At 39.2% G+C, this 21,205-nt stretch overlaps 1 protein-coding gene across 1 annotated transcript in view; it reads left to right on the plus strand.

Moving 5' to 3' along the window:
- LOC308116106 (3',5'-cyclic-AMP phosphodiesterase 4B-like) overlaps positions 1-21,205 on the plus strand; it is a 67,731-nt gene that overhangs the window by 1,596 nt on the left and 44,930 nt on the right. The window contains exons 2-5 of the mRNA XM_080474098.1: positions 11,650-11,844; positions 13,412-13,448; positions 13,720-13,790; positions 16,855-16,907. Of these exons, the coding sequence (XP_080330224.1) occupies positions 11,650-11,844; positions 13,412-13,448; positions 13,720-13,790; positions 16,855-16,907 (356 nt within the window). The remainder of the gene's footprint in view (positions 1-11,649; positions 11,845-13,411; positions 13,449-13,719; positions 13,791-16,854; positions 16,908-21,205) is intronic.

Consider the following 21,205-nt stretch of genomic DNA (forward strand, 5'->3'; position numbering starts at 1 on the left):
ATCAGACTAGTGACGATTTTACCTGTCAAGAATACAAAGACATTACTCTGCAAAGATGAAAAAACATCTCAGAAAGTTTTTCTTTTTCTACCATATGTCCACATTAATCAGTCTGAGTATCTATTTGTGAATTACAAAGGTGGTCATCATCATGGATAAACAATCTTGAATCTTAGTTTGCTATTATTTTCTTTAATAAACATGGAGATAAAGTAAAGAAATGGTAAAGTACAACGTGTAATCATGGGTGTCTGGAGACGCTGACGTCTGGACACGTCAGAGACCTTTGGCTGGGTGGGTTCCACCTCTATGACTGAGGGTTTCCTGTGGAAAGTACTGGACTATAGTGAAGAAAGCAGAAGTACACAGCTGGTGTACAGTGCTGTACTGTATGTCTGAATCATTAGACAGGTAGATGAGACCCACGTGAGCGCTGGAGAATAATTACTACATAACTGCTTCCCCACGTTGATGTGTACTTTGGTAACATGTTTTTTTTTTTTTTTTTCCTGCATAGCCCTGAAACATATGTATATATGTGCAGATGTGCTGTGCCTTTAATGAATGTTAGTGTGCATCAATGTGCATACAAACTGACTATGTCCCTGGGATTGTTTCTCACATGTCCAGCTAGAACTAATAATCTCCCAAACAGAGAGTGATGGGATTAACCAAATATTTGGTCAGTGACCCGGATTTGTATGGTATACTAACAAATATCAGAGCTCCTTTTTTCAGCCCTCAAGTATTACATAAAAATATAAACTTTCTATGCGGTTACGCCATGATGTGACCGTTAACAACAGAGTTTACTTCTGCTCAGCGTTGGTGCGATATGGTTAAAATTAATTGTGAATTTATTGATTTAGGCTCTAGCACACAGGGAATTCAGTACGACTGACAAAGTGACAGATTTTGTAATGATATATAGAAATATATATGATATAATCGACAACTTACATCAGGGTGAGCACAAATGAGATTACAGCATTCATAATTAACAATCAACAAATAAATATGCTTTCTCAACAAAATTACCCATGTATATTGTATATTGGCTATTTTAACTCTGTTTTGTTGCTGTTTGATCTCTTTGTCATTGGTTCATGAATTTTTTTCTTTCGAAAAGTGCTAACACTCAGAATATTAAGCATCTTCTTCCGACTTACTGATGTAATTGAACCTGACGGGGCGGCGGCGCAGGTGCGTGCGTGCGTGCGTGCGTTGTATTTGCAATTAGACAGAAAAATCGAGATTTTTGTTGATGCCGCAGAAGCCAAAAACAATGTGGTTCAAATCGAGCCTTTTTGAGTCAAAGTAATTGGCAAAATTACCCTGACATGCTTCAAAATGTCATCCACATCACTGCAACTTTCAATCCAACTCTTAATTACGACAAAACAAAACTGATCCGCAGGCTGCTCTTTTAGCTTCCTCTGGGAATGTCTTCCATGTCAACCAACCTAGTGGCATGTAAAACCAGCTTTCTTTTCAGTTTGGTGACCCATTTTCCTTTTCAGTGCAGGACTTTGAATTACAGTGTTTGTGCATGCTTTGCCCATGGGCGGGGTGCAGAGCCTTGTTGTAGAGTTTGTGGTTTAGCAGTATTTCATTTGCAGTACACTCAGTTTGCAGTTAAAAAAAAAGAAGAAACATGCTGTGTTGGATATGTACACGCATAGAAATAGTGTTAGGACTGGTGAGTGTGCATGGGCTCAGGGCCTGTAATATCTGAGAAATTCAGTGACAGGAGATGCTGCTGCTTTCAAGTGACACCAGGGCGATGTTGATGCTGTTTATGTTGATCAAGGTAAAAACAATAATGATTAAAAAAGTGATAATACTTGTGTCTGGTTGGATGACAGGACAAAAGACTGGTGACTTCGATAATCTAATGTTATTGTGTCAAACCCACAAACTATATTAACAAACAACGAGAATGAGTACATCTTTATTAACCTTAACTTACAAAGGTACAGTTACTTGTCTTGTACTCAAACGTACCACAGTATCAGCAAGAAGCAAAGCACAACTGCAACTACAAACAACTTATTTCTGTAAATATTACTTACATTGAAGTGAGACTGATGAGCTGGAGTGTAGCTCCTGCTTACAGTTTGATATGTGGAGAGAAGAACATTGACTGGGGATAATCTGACTGCACAGACCAGAGATGTTATTCTGCAATTTACCAACCCAGGAATGTTTTACTTTAGAGCAACAACCTGTTAAGATTTGTCCTACTTTTTCCACCTTTAACTCAACCTTTTTTATTTAAAGTATTTTTCCTATCGTTCTCTTGAATTTTGTAAAAATATCATTAATAACACAGAGCCAAGCCATAGCCGTTGTTACCTTCATCATCACTGCCACTGTCATTGTACTTTTATCCTGTGTCACCGTTTCCTTCCTGTGATGTGGGGACTTTGTATTTGGACTGTGAATGATTCTGAGTGAGAGCATTTGCTGGATGACTTTGTACTTAAACGTGCGTGTATGACACAAATCACGATTACGTTAGTGGCCTCATTTCTATTAATAAGTTCTGTATCTAGATCTTTGAGGTTTTTTTGGATGAAAGTAACTCAAGACCAGAGGACGCATTTGGCTCTTACGCAACCTTTTTATTCATGTGCTTTTTATTGTTTGTTTGTTTGTTTTTAATTAAAGTCAGTGCTGTTAACCTTTGTATGTACCTTATTGCAAACATGGACACTACACATGAGGCCCGAAGAAGAACTAAATGAAAACTTTACTAATACTGTATAGACTAATGTGAAGCATAACGTCTTCTAAGTAACTAATTTCTTCATTGCTTCAAGTATGAGGTGAGAAAAATAATAGTGAAGTTCACTTTGTTTGATCATAGGGTACAAAGACAAAAAAACAACTATGTTTGTATGGAACAAAGCTGGGCACAGCTTTGTTGATGTACCAAATATGTGAGAGTGTGCTCTAGTACTATCTAGGATGAGCTACTCTCTCCTCACACTGAGGAAAGTCCCGAGTTCGAGCTTGGAAACCTTTCCTATTGGAGTTTATGTTCTTGCCTGGGTTTGCTCTGGTTTCCTTTCACTGTTCAAAGTATGAGGTTAATTTGATAGTCTTCAATTTTCCGCTTGCGTGCATGCATGTATGCATGCGTGAATGCGTGCTGATGACCCTTCCTGGATGTGCCCTTGGGACTGGCATACTAATAAGCCGGACAACACCGTTCTACAGACTGGGAAAAAGAAACTGCAGTCTGGGCAGATAGTTGGAGCTGTCCCTGGGCTCACAAAACTCTGAAAATGTGTGTTTTAGCATTAAAAGTCTGCAGTGTCTACTTAGCTTTTTTTTTTCCTCTTCTTTTTTAACAAACTTTTTGTTGTTGTTTTGGTTGACTTTTTTATTGTTACTTCACTAACAGAATCAAGAACTCAAGATTATTCAAATGCAAGTAGCTAAGTAGGTAACAGTAGGGTGCGACGCATATTCTCTCAAGTCCCCTTCAAGTATTGTCTTCTGTGCCAAAAAATTTAAAGTAAAGTAAAAAAGATATATATATTTTTTTTTCAAAATGACAGATAAGTCTAAAGTCCCGTGCAGCTCCATGTTAAAAAAAGAAAAATGGTGTATGATTAAAATAATGCCAGTAAAGACATAATATGATGAACTACAAACATGTAAACAGTAGCAGACAAGTGTTATAAGGGAAGCTAAAACTCGTTACAGCTGCTATTACACCTGCTGTACATATGGGTTAATGTTGATGTTACTAACAGTCACACATCTTTGACTTTATCAGTTAGACTCAGTTCAGGATAATTGAGGCTTTCCTCATCCTGTAAACAGAAGTTAGGTGAAAAAGTAACTGTTGAAAAAACAGCTTCAGTCAATGCTAATGTCTAATGCTTACGTAAATGCTAATGCTAACAGTCAGTTGAGTGTGCAAATTAACACAAAACAGCAACTTCAGCTCGACACTGTTTACATTTTTTTGTAAATGAAATAGTTTTTTGTAATAGTAATCTCTTACTACCAATTTAGTGCCAAAACTATTGGTGTTAGAGTAACATTACTTCGTGCCGTTAATTCAAGCAATGTGTATAGTTGAATGAGCCACTTGTCTACGCTGCTGGGAAATGTCTGCCACAGCAAAGGCATGTTAAGACTGGCTTGAGTAATTAACTTATTTTTAGCGATAATTTTTGCTGCTGATTCATGTGAGGAAATCTGACGGAGATCTCTAGAACATATAATGAAGCATCTACGTGTTTCACCGAGTCTGATGGGATTGCTCATTCAGTTCATCTGTCCTTCGGGGGTTTTCTTCTGGAGCACCTCAGAGCTCTGGTACTTTTCACTGAGCCTGCTGGTTAGACAGAAAGGTCTTTTTTAAAATCTTCCGCCTGTGATCCTGGCATCTTGCCCAAGCTTCGCCTTCAGTTCAAAACATTTACAAGGATCCACTCGTAACGTAGAATTGTTAATTAAATAGCAGGTTGCGTGCCAATTCTGGCGTGTGTTTCAGAAGTAATATATAAAACAAGTGTAGCGCTGGGACAAACAGGAGGTGTTTCCATGGCACCTCTGTTTGTACAAGCCAACAGACAAATGGTCGCTGGTTTCCTCTCACCATAATACGTAGGAAGGAAAGGATTAATATAAAGCGTGTCTGTGACACTCTGACCACGCTCTCCTAAGAAAAGTGCCCCTTTTTTCTTAATAGACATCTCAACGATTTAGCAAAAAAGAAGTGTGCTTGGCCTGTTGCGTTGAAGTTTAAGGATTTATTCCTGCCAATATAAATGTTTTTACTCTGGAAAATTACAAAAATAGTGTAACATCTCTGCAGTTGTGTTCTTGTTGCAATGATATGGTTTTGTGATTATGTTTGTTAGTTCCTATTCTTTTGTGTCTTTTTTGAGCTGGTTTGGAGAAGGAGGCGGGTCAGGTGAGCGTATGGAGCATGGTGCATGTGTCCGTTTGGAGGAGAACGGAGGAGCGGCCCGGTTCTGTTTAATAATAAAGCGTCTTTACAGACAAGAAACTTGTCCTGTTGGACGTTTCAACAGTAACGCACAGTGACTTGGAGAACAAACTTTAATCTGATTTCTGGTTTGGAAATAGTAACGCGTTAGATTGCTCGTTACTGAAAAAAGTGGTCATATGAGAGCAACGCGTTACTAATTAACGCGTTACCGGCATCACTGCATACATACATGCAGGCGGACAAAAACATAACCTTCGCGGCAGTGTTCATTGGTGAAGATAACAGCAGACTATTATAAATATTAATAAGCGATTATATCCAGAATCTTCTATTAGATTTCCATCCTTGTTTGTGTATCATGAAAAATTACTCTTCTGTGATGTATTATGCTCCACCTTGGGCAAGGCCAGCCACATTTAAATATACTGCTCAATTCAGTCACAAGGCAATTCAAGAGAAGACAGAACTTACATTCAAAGGGCAGTTAAGGGTCTCGCTCAGGGACCCCTGTTTTTTGCGAATTTACATTTGGCAGCTTAACACTTGATCTTGCAGTAATGGCTGCCCAGTAGATTGAAGCATCACTCCAATCTGAGTGATGATGTTGCTCTGCAGGTGCCGGATGTTTAACTCTACGACTGTTTGTGATCAAGTTCGTTATGTCAACTGGCAACATGTGGGTACTGTTGTCACAACTAGTTTCTCCGGCCAGTCACATGTAACGGTAGTTTTAAGAAACCAAACATTTGAGCAGGACCATGCCACAAGAGTATCCTCGGTAAACTAGACTAAAGGATTGTTCAATGGAGCCCTGATGATTACTACAACCTCAGATAAAAGAGCACAACCAAATTGAATACTTCAGTTTCAGTCAATGTCATCTTGTCATCCTGAGTTTTTCAGTTGCCTCACTCCTACAAATCTTTTCAGGTAATTTTATGTGTCATACGGCTAAAAGTGCCGCCATTCACCTGCAGCCACATGAAACTGAGACAGGAAACTGATTAGACCAACTGCCAGTAAAGAGGAGTTTTGTGCCGAGTGACTACGATCAACCTGAAACAACACATTGACTCCCAGCAGGGAAGTAAGAGTCATTTCCCAGGAAGCACCACTTGTCATAAATGATCCATTCGTCTTCATCCGCACTTTGTGTTACTTGGTATTGTTGTTATTCTACCGTACAAATGACAAACTACTTCAAGTAGACTTTGTTTATGTAAATACACACAAGTATTTGTCTTTAGCTTACCAACTGAAGATCAAACCCCACAAAATATGAACTACCGTTTAAAACAAAACTGCTCAAAGCTAGAAACCTGTTCATGTCGTGACACTCCACAATACAGATAAAACACATTTATTGAGACTGTCTTTTGATTGCACTTTCATATCAGGTACATTCAAGGCATTAGGTCCATTCTTATCTTTGCAAGAGTTGAGGATGAGAATGAGAATGTAAGTGTTTTATATAAGACCTAAAAGGCATTAAAGTATGGTAATAATGAAAAGACACACTGATTGATCATTCAGTTCATAGGTTGCTTTTTGAATAGTTAATAGTTCAAATCAAATTTCAGACGCTTTAAAGATCGTTTATAGGAAATACATGTATTAAAACAAAATTTTCATATAGCAAAATTGCAGTAATTATCACATCAATCTCTCCTTTTCTTGCCTGGAATGCAGGGAGATCAGCATCTGTAAGGGGTGATGAGGAGGAAAACAAAACAAGGAACAAACATGTGAGAGAACGTCTATTAATATGTCACAAAGTGTGCGAAACCTTTTCTGCTGGTCCATCACTTATTCAGCGATTCAGCGCACATCTGATGGACAAATGCAGCTGGATCATGGGAAAGGAATGTCGTGTCATTCTAGAGATTCACTGTGGGGTCAGAGGGAGCACTTCCTGATTGTTTTAGTGTCGCTTAACAAGGAATACATGGCTGGCTCTGGCTTCAGCAGCAGCAGACAATTTGCCTTTATCTGGAAATCTACATTTACTGCAGAAGTTTGACGAGTTACACATAAAGCCATGTGAAGAAGTCTGAGCTCAGCTGTGCGTCATGAAGCCTCATAATGCTTTGACCCTTTTAATTTCTACTCACTTTTTGATAGATCACTTAAAGTCATCCCAGTCCAGCTGACTATTTCTATCCTACGATGGAAAGTCACAACTGGAATAAAGGGAATTCAGAAATTCAATTTTGATGCTTGTAAATGTGTGTGAATCCTTCTACATGCCTTTATTATACACATTTTAGCTACTACTATGTTGAAGAGGATTCAAGTGGCATGAGTGTAGTTTCCCAGAAAAAGCCCCCCCACCCCGCCCGCCAAATCCCCCAGGACACCTCAAGTCAAACAGTCTTTGTTTCTCAGGTATGTCTTTGAGTTGTTGTTGTTATTTTTGTTTTTGTTTTTTTGTGGAAATGTAAATTCTTGGATTTCCCTTCTTTGTCCTTGAATATATGAGCTTGTTTTCACCTTTAACCCTTTGCTCCCTCCATTTACTTTGTAACTGAACTAATGGGGTCATATTCCAACCGTTTCTCATCTCAGTTATTCTGCCCATGGTAATGTGTGGAGAAATGCAGCTTCCCCTCTTTATAGGGAAGTCAAATACAACATAGCTTAACCACACAGCTCATTCCAAAACGGTTTTCAATGAAATATTTTTCTTTTTAGACTAGGAAGGAAACATCCTTTAATCATTTACATATTCCAAATTCATGTCAACAATAAAACTGACACTTTAATTATTTCTGGATAAAACAATGATAGAATACATTTCTTGTTGGATTTTTTTTTTTATTTATAAAATGTTACACTATGTGTTCTCACATTATTTAAACTGCAGAGTGCACAATGGTGTACTGGTTAGCACACTCACTTCAGAATGAGACCGATACGATATCGTTTGGCTCCTGGTCCACAGTTTGCATCCAAAAACATACACAAGAGCTTAATTGATGCAAAACTGCCTTTGGTCTGTCTGTTTGTCTCGTTATGGACTGGTGACCTGTCCAGTTTGGTGACTTGTCCACTCAAATTGTCACTCGCACATGATATATTTATTCAAATATAAGAGAAAGACATTGTTATGAATAAATCTAAACTGCGAGAGATTGTATTACTTTACTCATTTTAAATAATTTTACTTAACAAACAATTTAAGCATGTATCCTGTTAGTTACCATTGTTGGCTTTTATGAATGTCAAGAAATGTAGAAAGTACCATATATAGTCAAACTGAATAACCCAGAGAAACGATTAAAGTTAGAAAAATGGCAGTGAGTGGATTTTGGTTTCAGTTCCAAAAGTTCACCACTGAGCAACAAAGATTAAATAGTTTGATATATTTATCTTTCCTCCTTTGTACAATGACTGAGCAGTGGTTGGAGTCAGTGCTACCTGGGGACCAGGGAGACACAAACACCGGCATCAATCATCCAGTCACAAGAGAGTCATCAGGCAAATGTTGTTTTAAAGTCAAATAAAGATTGATGGTATTTGTTTTGGATAACTGAAACATTCCTAATTCTTGTCGGCTGCTAAACTCTATAAATGTGTTGTAACATGTCACTAGTCCATAGCGTACCCATACAGAGCCACCAACCATCTAACAAACATTGTGGGAGGGAGGAGGCCAGAGTACCTGGACAAAATACACACCTCGTGAAAACATGTGAAATTGCAATATCAAGCCTCAAAACTGTAAAACTGTGGTGTTTTCACCGTTAAGCCGAATTACTAACCACTATACCACCGGGCAGCCCACTGGATGATTGTACGCTCTAATCCATCGTTCATCCACCCACTACACTCGCTGGATCCGGGACAGCAGGGTGGTTCTACTTATCTAACGTTGTATCCTGTAAACCAAATGAAAAAAGGATGCATTCATGTTTTTGTTTAGGTTTTTTTTGTTGACTTGGCTTTAAGTCAACCCTCACAGGACCTTTTCTGAACATCTCAGATCACTAAAGCATGATATTTGCTGGGAACAATATTTTGTAGGAAGTTATCTATACACATAATAATGCAGATGATGGTTGATAAAGGCCACCCGAAGGTCTTTCAGTATGAAATTGAGCACCAAACACATGAACTTATATTGATAGTGAACCTTTGTTATGAAATTACTGATTATTATTTTTGCAGAAAAATTAGTTTTAGTTCACCTTCAATGATTTAGTTAGCATTAACAACCGGGAAAATTGTCCATGATACAAGGAAAAGCAACGTGGGCTACTACTGAGAAAAACTGCATTAATGCTTGAAAACTATGAGTGGTGAGTTGACAGTTGTGAGATGTGGTTGGGTGGACTCGCCCTCACTGACTCCAGAATCAGTCGTCTCTGCACGTGGTCGCTTCTCACAAAGCAGCGTGCCGGCCGGAGGGCAGAGCAGTCAAGCATTCAGTGCATGGTACATAGTGCAGGCCTGCTTGTATACACATGTATCACACACACAGACACACACACACACACACACACACGTCATGTCTGTGTTTTTACTTGTTTTTTTGTTTGTTTTTCGCTCTGATCTTGATCAAGTTTCCTAAATGCAGAGTGTCCACGTTCAACTTTTTATCCATCATGTTAAGTCTCATTTGCTTCCGGCTTTTCCCCTCCTTCTGGGGAGAATTATAGCAACTGTTTTGGGAGCTTTATTCATTCAGTCAGTCACAATTTCATTGCAGACGAAGCTTTTTACATTGACGTCACATATCTAACTTTTTTGTTTTGGACCCAGAGGCCCCCCACATATGTGTGAATGACAAGAGACACCTTCACCTTTCGTATCTTCCCTTCCCCGGGGGTAGAAAACACCAGAAGCCCCACCCTTCTGTCGCAAATGTCCTACAGAGGGTCTTTGCAAATGTGGAAATGACTGAGGTTGACAAAAACACACAAATCTTCTGTGCAATCCAAAGTTGCAGTTTAAGCTTTCATCAAAGTGGAAAACTCTTTATGTTGTTTCAAAACACTCAGATTTAGGCATAGGTCTGCAGACACTTGGACGTTGTTCTCGCTTTCTGTTTGTTCTTTTGGAAAATGTTGCATTCATAAATATTTTTTTCTTGGTTTTATCATAATAAATTGAAAAGGAGTTGCTGATAAGCTATAATACTGAAGATAGATGGATGCCCTTTCTGCAAACACCCAACTAATCTTCATTATTCTTCTACAAACATTAATCTTTCAGCTTCGATTTACTAGGGTTTGTCGTGTAACCACCACCCCTTCTGCTGGTTTGTGTTTAATATACACGGCGAGCAGTGTTTGCAGAACAAAACTATAAAGGAGACCGACTTACAAAAACCCTAACTGCAGTGGAAACTGCAAAAAAGTAAATGTCACTTAGACACGGTAATGACATATTTATCTATATATTTATATATAAGACACATTCTCATGGTGATGTTGTTGAGTCTCAAGCTTTTCCTTCTCTATATAAAAGTGATACAGCTGATTTTGTGAGGATAAAGAGTGAAGCAACAACAAATAAGATGATGTTGTGATGTTAATTGAAATAATGACATTCAATTTAAAAAAAGAAAAAAAGGCCATATATCAACTGCAACTCAGGAAGGGTCAAACAACAAACCAAAAAAAACCCAAGTCCAGACACTGCTGTTGACAGCAGAAGAGATGGATGTAACCAGTTTATTAAGTTTGTCATTGATGTATCATAAATTCACTTGGACCACAGGATTTGATGTGTCCTTATAGCCGGTAGTGTTACTCAAAATAAAAGCAAAATACAAGACCATCAAGAAACCACATAGCTTTCCCGGGAGGGGATGTGATTAGTGCAGTGATGATGGTGCCGCATCAATCAGAAGAGCTGACTTTTCAAGCAGGGGGAGGTAAAAACACAGAGGGGGCCCCCATCCATCCTCTAAACCTATTCTATCCAAGTTAAGGTCACAATGATCTGGAGTCGATTCCAGCTGACAATGAGCCAAAAGCAGGCTCCACCTTCGACAGGTCACCCTTTCATCAGAGGGATAACACACACACACACAACATACATGTCTTTGGACTGCAGGAGGAAGCCAGAGAAAACTCATGGGAGAACATGCATGGTACACAGAGAACAGCCCCTAGCCTGGAATCAAACCAGGATTCTTTTTGTGCGTCCCAGAAGGACTGATTCTCATCACTGAGTGATCACAGTGCACTGCAGCATGTCACTCTGCCCCTTCTTACCCGGTCACGACAAGTATATTTGTTCTTTGTGTGTGTGTGTGTGTGTGTGTGTGTGTGTGTGTGTGTGTTTCTGCATCATTATGTGCCAGTTGTTTGTGCAGTTTGTGGCCAAAGCTTATCGTTGAAGAGGAATGTTGATTGCCATGTGAAAGAATCCGTCTTCCCTTTTCTTCATGTTCAAACATGTAAAGCTTATCAGGTCAAGCCTGAAAATAAAAACAAATGGTAATCGGAATAAGACCCCGCTGACATCACAACACGTCTGAAGTAGTTTACTCTCGGCTCGAGCTCTACTCAGTCCTCCTGTTTTTACCACTTGGTCTAAAGCCGAGAGGAGGCAAGAGGAATCTGATGTTGCCTGCTTGAGTTGACTTGAATCTTAAAAATAGGTTCAAAGAAAAATAAAAGGATAAAAACTAATCCCCCCGGGGCTTTGTGTTTCTCTGTTTTCAGCTTTGATGTGGAGAATGGCCCGTCTGCCAGCTGCAGCCCCCTGGACCCCCAGGCCTCCCCCGGCTCTGGTCTGGTCCTCCACGCTAACTTCCCCAGTCACAACCAGCGCAGGGAGTCCTTCCTCTATCGCTCTGACAGCGACTATGATCTGTCACCCAAGTCCATGTCACGAAACTCCTCCATCGCCTCTGAACTGTGAGTAATGACACGTGGAAACAGGCACAGTCCGTCACACGCAGCCCGTGTTCTTAAATATCAGCGTTAAGCAGACCCGCTCCGAGAGTTACAGAGTGAGGCAATACACAGGAAATTAGTTCCTGAATGTCTCAAGCACCGCCGGAGATTTATTGTGAAACTATTTGGGACTCCGTGGCTAATTCTCATTCAGTTTTGTCTCGTTAGAAACCTTATCACACGTGATATAAGATACAATAACTCAAAACGTCACACTTTCACTGAGAGATAGGGGACTCGTGTTTGAATCCTGTTTTGTTGTAATTTTAACATCGTCCATGTATTTACAAATGCATCATTAAAGTTGTTTCGTAGATTGGAGACTGAAACAAAATGATTTTCTAAATTACAATAATGTGACAGCCCGCCTAGACTTTGTACGAAACACTCAACAAATATAATTGACAAAGTACAAATACTTACTTTCATGCCACCTCTCTAAATGTCACAATGTACAGAAAGTGCAGATTTATTAACTGTTTTTCTTTTTTTTTCTACCACTGTGGATGTGTGAGATGTGAAAGATAAACAATCAACCATGAATTGATTGTTTTTGACAGAGCATGTTTGAATGGTCATTCAGTTGTTGCTTTCATTCAGTGCCACAATTAGTTTCTTTAATACGTCACATTTTCCCAAATTTACCCACTTCCACTTGAAAAAAGACATTGATTATAGTTCAAAAATCACAAACAGTAAATTTTTTTGTAGTATCAGGTATTTAGTAAATAACACTCACAGTCGTCGTTCAAACCAAATCTAAGTGGCTTTAGGCTGCAGGAGAAACTCACAAATAGGCAACAGGGAAAATGTGCAAACTCAGGATGAGGTCACAACATTCCTGCTGTCCTTAATATTTTAAGTTCACTTTGACCAAATCAGAGAACATAATTCACTGCTGGCCACAGTTGTAATGCCATCGATTGTTAATTAAAGACAGTTGCCTGTGCTCCATTCACAGCTCCAGTGCTCGACAGTGATCTTTTTTTTTCTAGACGCCCCTCCAGATTGCCTCTTAGAAAGTCTGCAGACTCCCTTTCCAAAGTAGGATTCTTCAAAACAACCACTTCACAAACACATGAAGCAGTGGGATGTCTCCCGGGTCTACAAAACATCCTAGAAAGGTTTCTCATGAGTTGAACACTACTGCTCAGTGCAATGAGCCACTCTGTAGAGGTTGAAGAAAGACGTCCCACTGACCACAGTGTAACTTCACATTTTGTTCTCTTTTGACAATAATTTCAGTTTTTGTACCTCAGAATTTCAAAACTTGTCTCTATTTTTTGTAACACTAATGTTTCTGTCCTCTGATCCTCCTCTCCCCACTGTCTCGCTGTACACCTCTTGTAGTTATTAATAATAACGGTGGTTTTTTGGGTCATTCTGACCATTGCCGTTTTCATGAATTCCTTTGTTATTTCATTTAAAATGGAGATAAAGCAAATAACTTTCATGCAACCATAAAACATGTTTTATGTATTCTGTGTTTGTGTATCTCATTGTGTTTCTTTTTCTTGTGTGTTTGTAGACACGGCGATGACTTGATCGTGACGCCCTTTGCTCAGGTAAATATATGAAGACGATGTGGAGTTGCTGTTAAAATCATTTGAAACTGTTTATGTCATGGACTATGATAGTTGGGTATATTCTTCTTTGGCCTTTACTCTCCAACCAGAATAAACACAAATGTAATTACACTGGAAATGAAACAGAATGCACAGCATGTTAGATAAATAAAGCATGAAAATGTGTTATTGATTGTCTCTCTCTCTCTCTCTCTCTCTCTCTCTCTCTCTCTCTCTCTCTCTCTCTCTCTCTCTCTGTCTGCTTGTTTAGGTTCTGGCAAGCCTTCGAAGTGTACGGAATAACTTCACTGTACTGACTAATGTCCAGTGTGCCTCCAGCAAGTCAGTTTTCTTTCAATCATGAGAAAAAAACCATCTTCTCTTATGCATTTAGTTCTGTGATTTGCTCAAACACTGAAACAACATTAGGAAGAAATATTTTGGCAGTCCCCTTAATGTCTTTTCTGAAGAATTCCATAAATCAAGTTGAAGACCACTCTCGGTACCCTTGAGGGTTACATTTTTTATTCCCTGGTCTGTTGTGAAATGCTATGAAAATTACTCTGTTTTCGGAGACTTCTCAAGAACGGGATCTCCAATCAGCTTTCTAAGTGCAATCAGCCTGCAGTTCAGTCAGTCCACCACAAGATGGAAGTATTAAGTTTTAACTCACTGAACTGAGTCCAATTTAACACATTTTGCAGTAGGGATTTTTTAACTGACTGAAATTACCTTCATATTATTATGGCGTCATTTCATACAAAAGGTTTCGATGGTATCTTGTGTCACAAAAGTCGACAGCTCCAAAAGGAATTTATTTTGCTGTGGTGAAACATTAATGGAAGTATGCAGCTCGTTCAAACAGAAAGCTAATTGGCTCGTGCCATCAAAGTATCGCAAGTATCTTCTATTGCCAACACTATATTGCATGGAGTTCGTCCATCCCAGTCAGTTAAATGTCCTTGTTTTATCAGAGCCTAAAATATTTTATTTAGTTTCTCACATGATATTAGGAAATGGATATAACTATACAGATAGAAAATATGGGGTTTTTATTCATGTGAACCAACAGAATCACTGAATTAATAAGATAAAGGGAAAGAAAAGCTCAGAGGGACCGCTGAAGTTGAGCACTTTAGAGATAAAGCTAGAGACGCCAAGTTAACTTGGTTTGGACACGTTGAGAATCAGACTAAGGACCTTCGATGTGGAGCTGCTCAGCATTAGGAGGAGAAGATCTCAGAGAAGGTGTGGCAGCAGAGGAAGCAGGTAAATAGGGGAGAGAGAAGAAGAGTCACTGACCCCTGAAGAGAGCAGCCAAAACACAGATGAATGAATCATTTATATATTTTACATTTATCATATGTAAATTGAAGTATTTCAGGTTTTAAGATATGAGAATCAGAATTACGGTATCTCCAAACATTAAGTACTTCATAAAGATATTTTTTAACCAAATTGGCATGCCATTGAATGTGTTTATTGTAAGTGTAGAAATTTTCCTTTCAGTGTCATGCACATGTATGGCAACATTTGTATGGTTTGAATTTGCACTTGATAGCTCCTGGAGGGAGGAAGGGAGGGAGAGAGAGAGAGAGAGAAAGAGAAAGAGAGAGACTACAGTTTTCCCAGCAGCACCTTTAACATCATCATCAGTGTGGTTGAGATTGTAGAGAGTATGTGTGAATGGAAATGTAGGACACCCTTTCCTTTGTTTTCCACCGTGATGCCACATGTGTGAATATGTCTGTGTGTCACTCCTCATGATGCTCAACCTCAGGCTATATTAAGCCTGCTGTATTGGCCATCTGAAACCTGTCTGACCTACATTCATCTCTGACACCCCCACTCGAGTAGGAGGAGAGACAAACCTGCTGTTGTCCACATACATTGACCTGATTCTACACAGAACATCAGCCAGGTGATCAGTGTGTCACTGCTGAAAAAAAATAAATAAAAAAGATCCACATGCTGTCAGCTGCCCCCTTTCCATGTGTTACTAACACACGCACCCTGACATGCCACATTTCACTATAACTGTTGTAAAGACGGATTGTGTCCCAGAGACATCCTGTAGAGCTTTAACAGTGTCACAATTCAATGTATTTATAGTGAAAAGGAGTTTCCTCATACCTGTTCTGGAAGCTTTTTTTTTTTTTTTAACAAAACAAAAAAAGGAAAAATTGCATGTGTTTTCATTTTTACAATCAATATGTTTTTATTAAGCATTAGTGAAGCTTCTGATTATTTTCTCTTTTTCCTTTGTGACTATAGAATGTTTTCATGTCCACTGTGTAAGTGTGGTGCTTCAGTGTATTTGATATTTCAGTGGTGCTGTCTCACAGTTCATCTAATATTCAGTCTGCTTGTGTGGCTCGGCCCACGTGATGCTCTGACATAGACTGATGCTGCGATCCCTAAAGGTCCTCAAAGCTGGGAACGCACAGTATGTCTGAAGAAATGCTGACACGCCGCTGTAAACTGCTGTAAACTGCTGTAAACTGCTGTAAACTGCTGTAAACTGCTGTAAACTGCTGTAAACTGTAAGTGCTTCTGCAGAAGGAGGTTGGGTGAAATCTGTTAAGCTAATTAACTGATCTGATCTTTGACACGAGGGCTTCAATTATATTTCTAATCATCACACGGCTTGTGTACAATCAAAATACAAACGAAAAAGCTCGAGAGGAGAGCAGAGAAATGTGAAGATTGTCGTTTCAATTTGTGGAAAAACGGTCACGATTGAAATATATAACTGGAGGTGGAATGAATGTTTTGTTTTTTTTTGTTTATTTTCGGTCAGAGTTCATTGTCAGTTCGTCAGAGGCAGACTTAAAAAATGAAAGTCGTGTGCATTTGCGTGTGTTTGAGCGCACGCGTGTGCACACCTGTTTTTATCATCAAATGCCAGTTTCCTGTGCTTTTGCCATATATTCTTACAACAGCTCATCATAGCACAAAGACTGAAAACCATTGATGCTTCGATAAACGTGTTAAACGTGATCAAATAGTGATGTGCTCTTGATACTAAGGAGTGAACTCATTTAACCTATTCAATGGGATATAAACTGACTGTTTCGGATTCCCTTTTGCCAACAACCTGAATATGTGTTTAGTTAAAGGTTGTTTTCTTTGTTTACAGTGTACAAACTACTTAAATAGCTTTCTTGCCTGCAGCTTAAAAATTCGATGTAAACAAAAAAAACAAAAAACTGCTGTGACGCCACATTTTCAGAACAACCTCTAAGAAAACTAACATTTTCTTAACTTCTTTACCCAAATGAACAAACTCTTCCAATGGAGATCGCCAAATAATGTGCTGCAGCTTAAAAAGGATAAGAAGTAAATATCAAATTTGTAGCTCATTCTTTTGTAATAGCAGTTTTTTGTATTTATTGTGTTTTTCCAGGAGATCACCTGCAGCAACAACTCAGCCTCAAATCACCAGAGTTTGTCTCCCAGGTAAGAAGCTGACCTCTGCCTGTCATTACAAAAAAAGATGAGCCCTTTTAAATTGATCTGGTCTTTACGGGCTCAAATGACTTTTTTCTTTGTTCTCATAATTCTCTCCCGTCCGTTTTTTCATGAATTGGCCTACGTGACGACTTTCACTGCTTTCTGCCGTTTGTCTTCAGCTGCCACATTGTAGTCCAGACGGTTTTGTCATCAAGCTCATTAACTTTTGTTCAAACACAATTAACGTGGCCGGTCAGACGAACTCACTCACTCAGAGTTGTGTTCTAAAGTGGATCACTTCAAGATTACATCAGACTTCCCTTTTCTTTCTTTCATCGATGGTGATTTTCTGCAGCTGTATGTGTGTTTTCACAGTACTGTACGTGTGTGTTTTCACAGTACTGTACGTGTGTGTGCATATACACATTCAGGCCAGTAGGAGGCAGTGTTTGAGTGTCTGCGTTCAAGCATAGATGCCATTAAAAACAAGGTGTAGCACATGTTGCGTGATGATTAATTCCCCCCTGTACATCACAGAGATTAGTTTTTTTAGCCAAGTGAACAGAAAAACTCTTCATACAGCGCTTCACACAGTTGGTATATGAATGTATGCAAATTATGCACCTCGGCTTAGAGAATGTAGGTTGTTGGTTTAATTATTGTTAAAAAAAAGTTTAGTTTTTTTTCTCTCCTACACAACATAACTGCATTGGAATTTAAATTGACAAGTCACACATGAGGATGACTTTGTTTCAGAATTATTCAAATTAATTAGACACCTCGTTCACCGTGTCGATTGATCAAGAAAAAAAATTGTGGGGGGGGGGGGGGGGGTTACTGTACTGCCATTCCTTTTAGCAGGATAAACGTACTGTAAAGATAATAATGTAGTTAAAATTTCTGAAGTTTCAGTGGGTGTTCTACTTGTGCTTTATGTGAAAGCCCTTGCAGAACTGCACAGCTACTGTTTCTCAGCCCTGCTCAGAGCTCACTGTTATCACCAGCATCAGCCAGCAGCATTGAGGAGCAGCTCTGTGGCTATTTCACTCATCTCCTGTATACTGGAAGTATATTCATGGGCGCTGAACTGAGTCAGTTCTCCTCAAAGCAACGTGAAAGAAACGTTTTAGTTTCTCATTGACAGGAAAAAAAATTAAACCAGCACGTCATGTTGAAAAGGTTGCCGTGCCCCTGCGCGCACGGTCCTCAAGTTTGCAGTTGTTTAGCAGCGATGTCAAACAAGAGGCTTTTCATGACCTGCAAACCGCACAGTACATCACTTTCCCATCATATTCAAGCCGTTCCCTTCCCACCTTCCACTTTCAGTTAAATATTTTCTTGCTTTTTTTTTTCTTGTTTCTCTTTGGTTGTGCAGAGAATTCCTCCCTCCCATCACCATCTCTGTCGCATTTCTTTTAGGTGTTTTTCTTTTTTCCTCCAGCTTACTCACTCATGTGTATACTTCCACATCTTTCCTAAATTTAAACTTCTCCTCCGTCCGCTCAGCCGCAGGCCGCTGATGACAGGAAAGCGTGCCCCAAACTAACTAATGGGAAGACGAGTAAGCAGTCATGTGTGCAGCTCGCGCTCAGAGGACTTGTGGTTTCTCTCTGGCGTATTGTGTCGGGGTTGCACAGGGTTCCTGCTGTGTCGAAAGGCAGCGGAAGAGACAAGTAATTTGGGGGCAAATAAAATTGTTAGTTAAACTTTTCCCACCTGCATTTGGCAGGTTGGTCGGGGCTAAAGTTGAGTCCATTAGCTACATATACAATATATATATAATATATATATATAGAATGATGAGACAGGCCTGATTGAGAAAAGTTAGAAGTGGCCTTCCAAAGTCAATTGGTACTTTTCATTTGCAGTTTCTATTGAAAGTATAACTTTGCCACTCGGAATAAACTGTGTTCGGTCACTAATGTTCTGTGAGGTTCATGTTACTGATGTAGATACGGTGACAGATGTTTGGTCCCCAGACAATCTGTCTTACAACAAAGGTGGAGTTTCGTTTGCAAAGACGCTGCTTTTCTCTACTCCGAGTTTTATTGTAATTTAAGACCCCTTATTATTCAATATCCATAGTTTATAAGTGTCAATATTTTTGAGCCGAAAGATTGATTTTCATTTCTTAAGTCACTAACGTTTCTTTTTTCAATGTGTAGTGACATTTAATTTTTCTTTTTTGTATGCAGTTTTGCAAATGAAGTCTTTGAGGCTGATATGCGTATGCATCAGTGTGTGTGTGTGTGTGTGTGTGTGTGTGTGTGTGTGTGTGTGTGTGTGTGTGTGTGTGTGTGTGTGTGTGTGTGTGTGGAGGTGTTCCTGTGGCTCTGATTGACGTCAGCAGGCCTGTATGTGGCTTCTGTTGACTTCCTGTCAAAGCAGATGGACTGAGTTTTCACTTCCCTCTTCGGAACTGCAGCTCATCAGGTGCCTTGTGCGTGCGTGCGTGCGTGCGTGCGTGCGTGCGTGCGTTAAGAAGAGATGTTCAGTTTAAATTTCATGTCCCTGCTTTCACAAAGTCACAGTCTTGAGATTATGATAACCAGTGCCAAGAAAGAAATATGTGGGATCCTGCAAATTATCTGCCTGTATCTACACCATCAATTCAATTCAAATCTTTTATATATCCCTCCTGCAGCACCATCGTATACCCATGGTTTGAAGCAATATCCAATTTTTTTATTCAACCTAGTGAATTGTGACAATCTACACAACTTTCTGCCAAAGCTCGCAGAAAAACCCAGCAAATCACCTCGTATTTGTTCAGAAGATTTTGACAGCAATTATTACAAGAAGGAACAAAAGATGTTGCATCGAGTTGTATGTTTCTTCATAAAACTTAAAAGTTGTCCTCTGGTCATTCAACTGATTAGTCAGTCCTGTTGCTTACCTGTGATCTCACCATTCATCATCACTATCTAAATACAACACATCTTCAACTGAGCTCTATGGGTCATCTTCTGCTGTAATTCTTATTCATCTCTCTCTCTCTCTCTCTCTCTCTCTCTCTCTCTCTCTCTCTCTCTCTCTCTCTCTCTCTCACACACATATTGTTCCTATTTTTGCTGTCTGTAAACTGTTATAATTTGACGGAACTCAGGAGGAACTGTGTGCGGTTGTGTTTGTGCGTGCGTGCGTGTGTGTGTGTGGTTGTGTGTGTGCGTGTTTCAGCTCACTTCAGAAAAATAGGATGCGAGGAAACAAAGACCTATTGTGTGAACAAACACGCTGCACAAACATGCACATGCTGGCACGATGATAAGACAGGTAAACACATACCGATCTGCACACTGCAACACAGGCAGGTGAAACCGAGTCAATTGCTCTTTGGGCTCCAGAGGAATTGTTACGACTCCTTACTCATATAAATTCACATTTTAAGCTTCTGTGGGGGAATTATCGTCTCAAACAGACAGTCACAATGTGAATGAGACATAAAATGACCAAGACAAAGGAATAATAAAATCACTTTGAATAAAAGGTATACTTTTTTAATCAAGAACACTTAATGTTTGTCCTGTTAATCTATAGGCTATACTTGATATACAGCATATACTGAAGGTCCTGTATATTCTCCATAATAAATGTTATACATTATCTAATAAGTGTTTATTCCATTGCACTGTATTGTTGAATTTAGGATCAGATCAAACAAGACTAAAAGTAGACTATTAAGGCAGGAAGTTTATCACAAAGTACGTGTGGCATTTTTTTCAAGATTTGAAAAAAAAACAACTAAGAAAATACCACACCTCCTTTGAAACTGAACCAAATTCAATTAGAATTTATTTCATTTTAAAGAAGAAATGTTTTTCAGCATTTTACCAATTGCCAGAAAATACGTCCATCATAACTAATACCTGATATTATAGAGTTGGTGAACTAGATCATACAGGTGTACGTCATCTGTACACAAAGTGTAGATTTCACAAGGAAAAGTGACAGATTATACATTTACATCAGTAACATAAGATTACCTAACGTATTTAAAAAAAACTGCAAAGATTCGGATGAAAATGAAAGGGTGTGTTTTCTTTGTGATGACAGCCATCTTTTACTGCATTGCCACGCGTCATCATAGTACTGGACTTCTTTTTTGAACTTGCCAGCAAAGTGTAAGGATGATCAGGTCTGACCGAGGGAGAGGCCAAAAAAACCCAGTTCTGCTTGTTTGTGTGTTAATTGAGTCAATGGGTGAGTGTGTGTCTGGGGCATGTTATGCAACTGGGTCAGGTCCCACCCTGAACCTTCATCTATGGAAATATCCACAGAGCTGTTATTGTGTGTGCGCTGAAGTT

The sequence above is a fragment of the Lipophrys pholis genome (genome assembly GCF_963383615.2).
Source record: "Lipophrys pholis genome assembly, chromosome: 10".
In the NCBI taxonomy this organism is placed as follows: Eukaryota; Metazoa; Chordata; class Actinopteri; order Blenniiformes; family Blenniidae; genus Lipophrys; species Lipophrys pholis.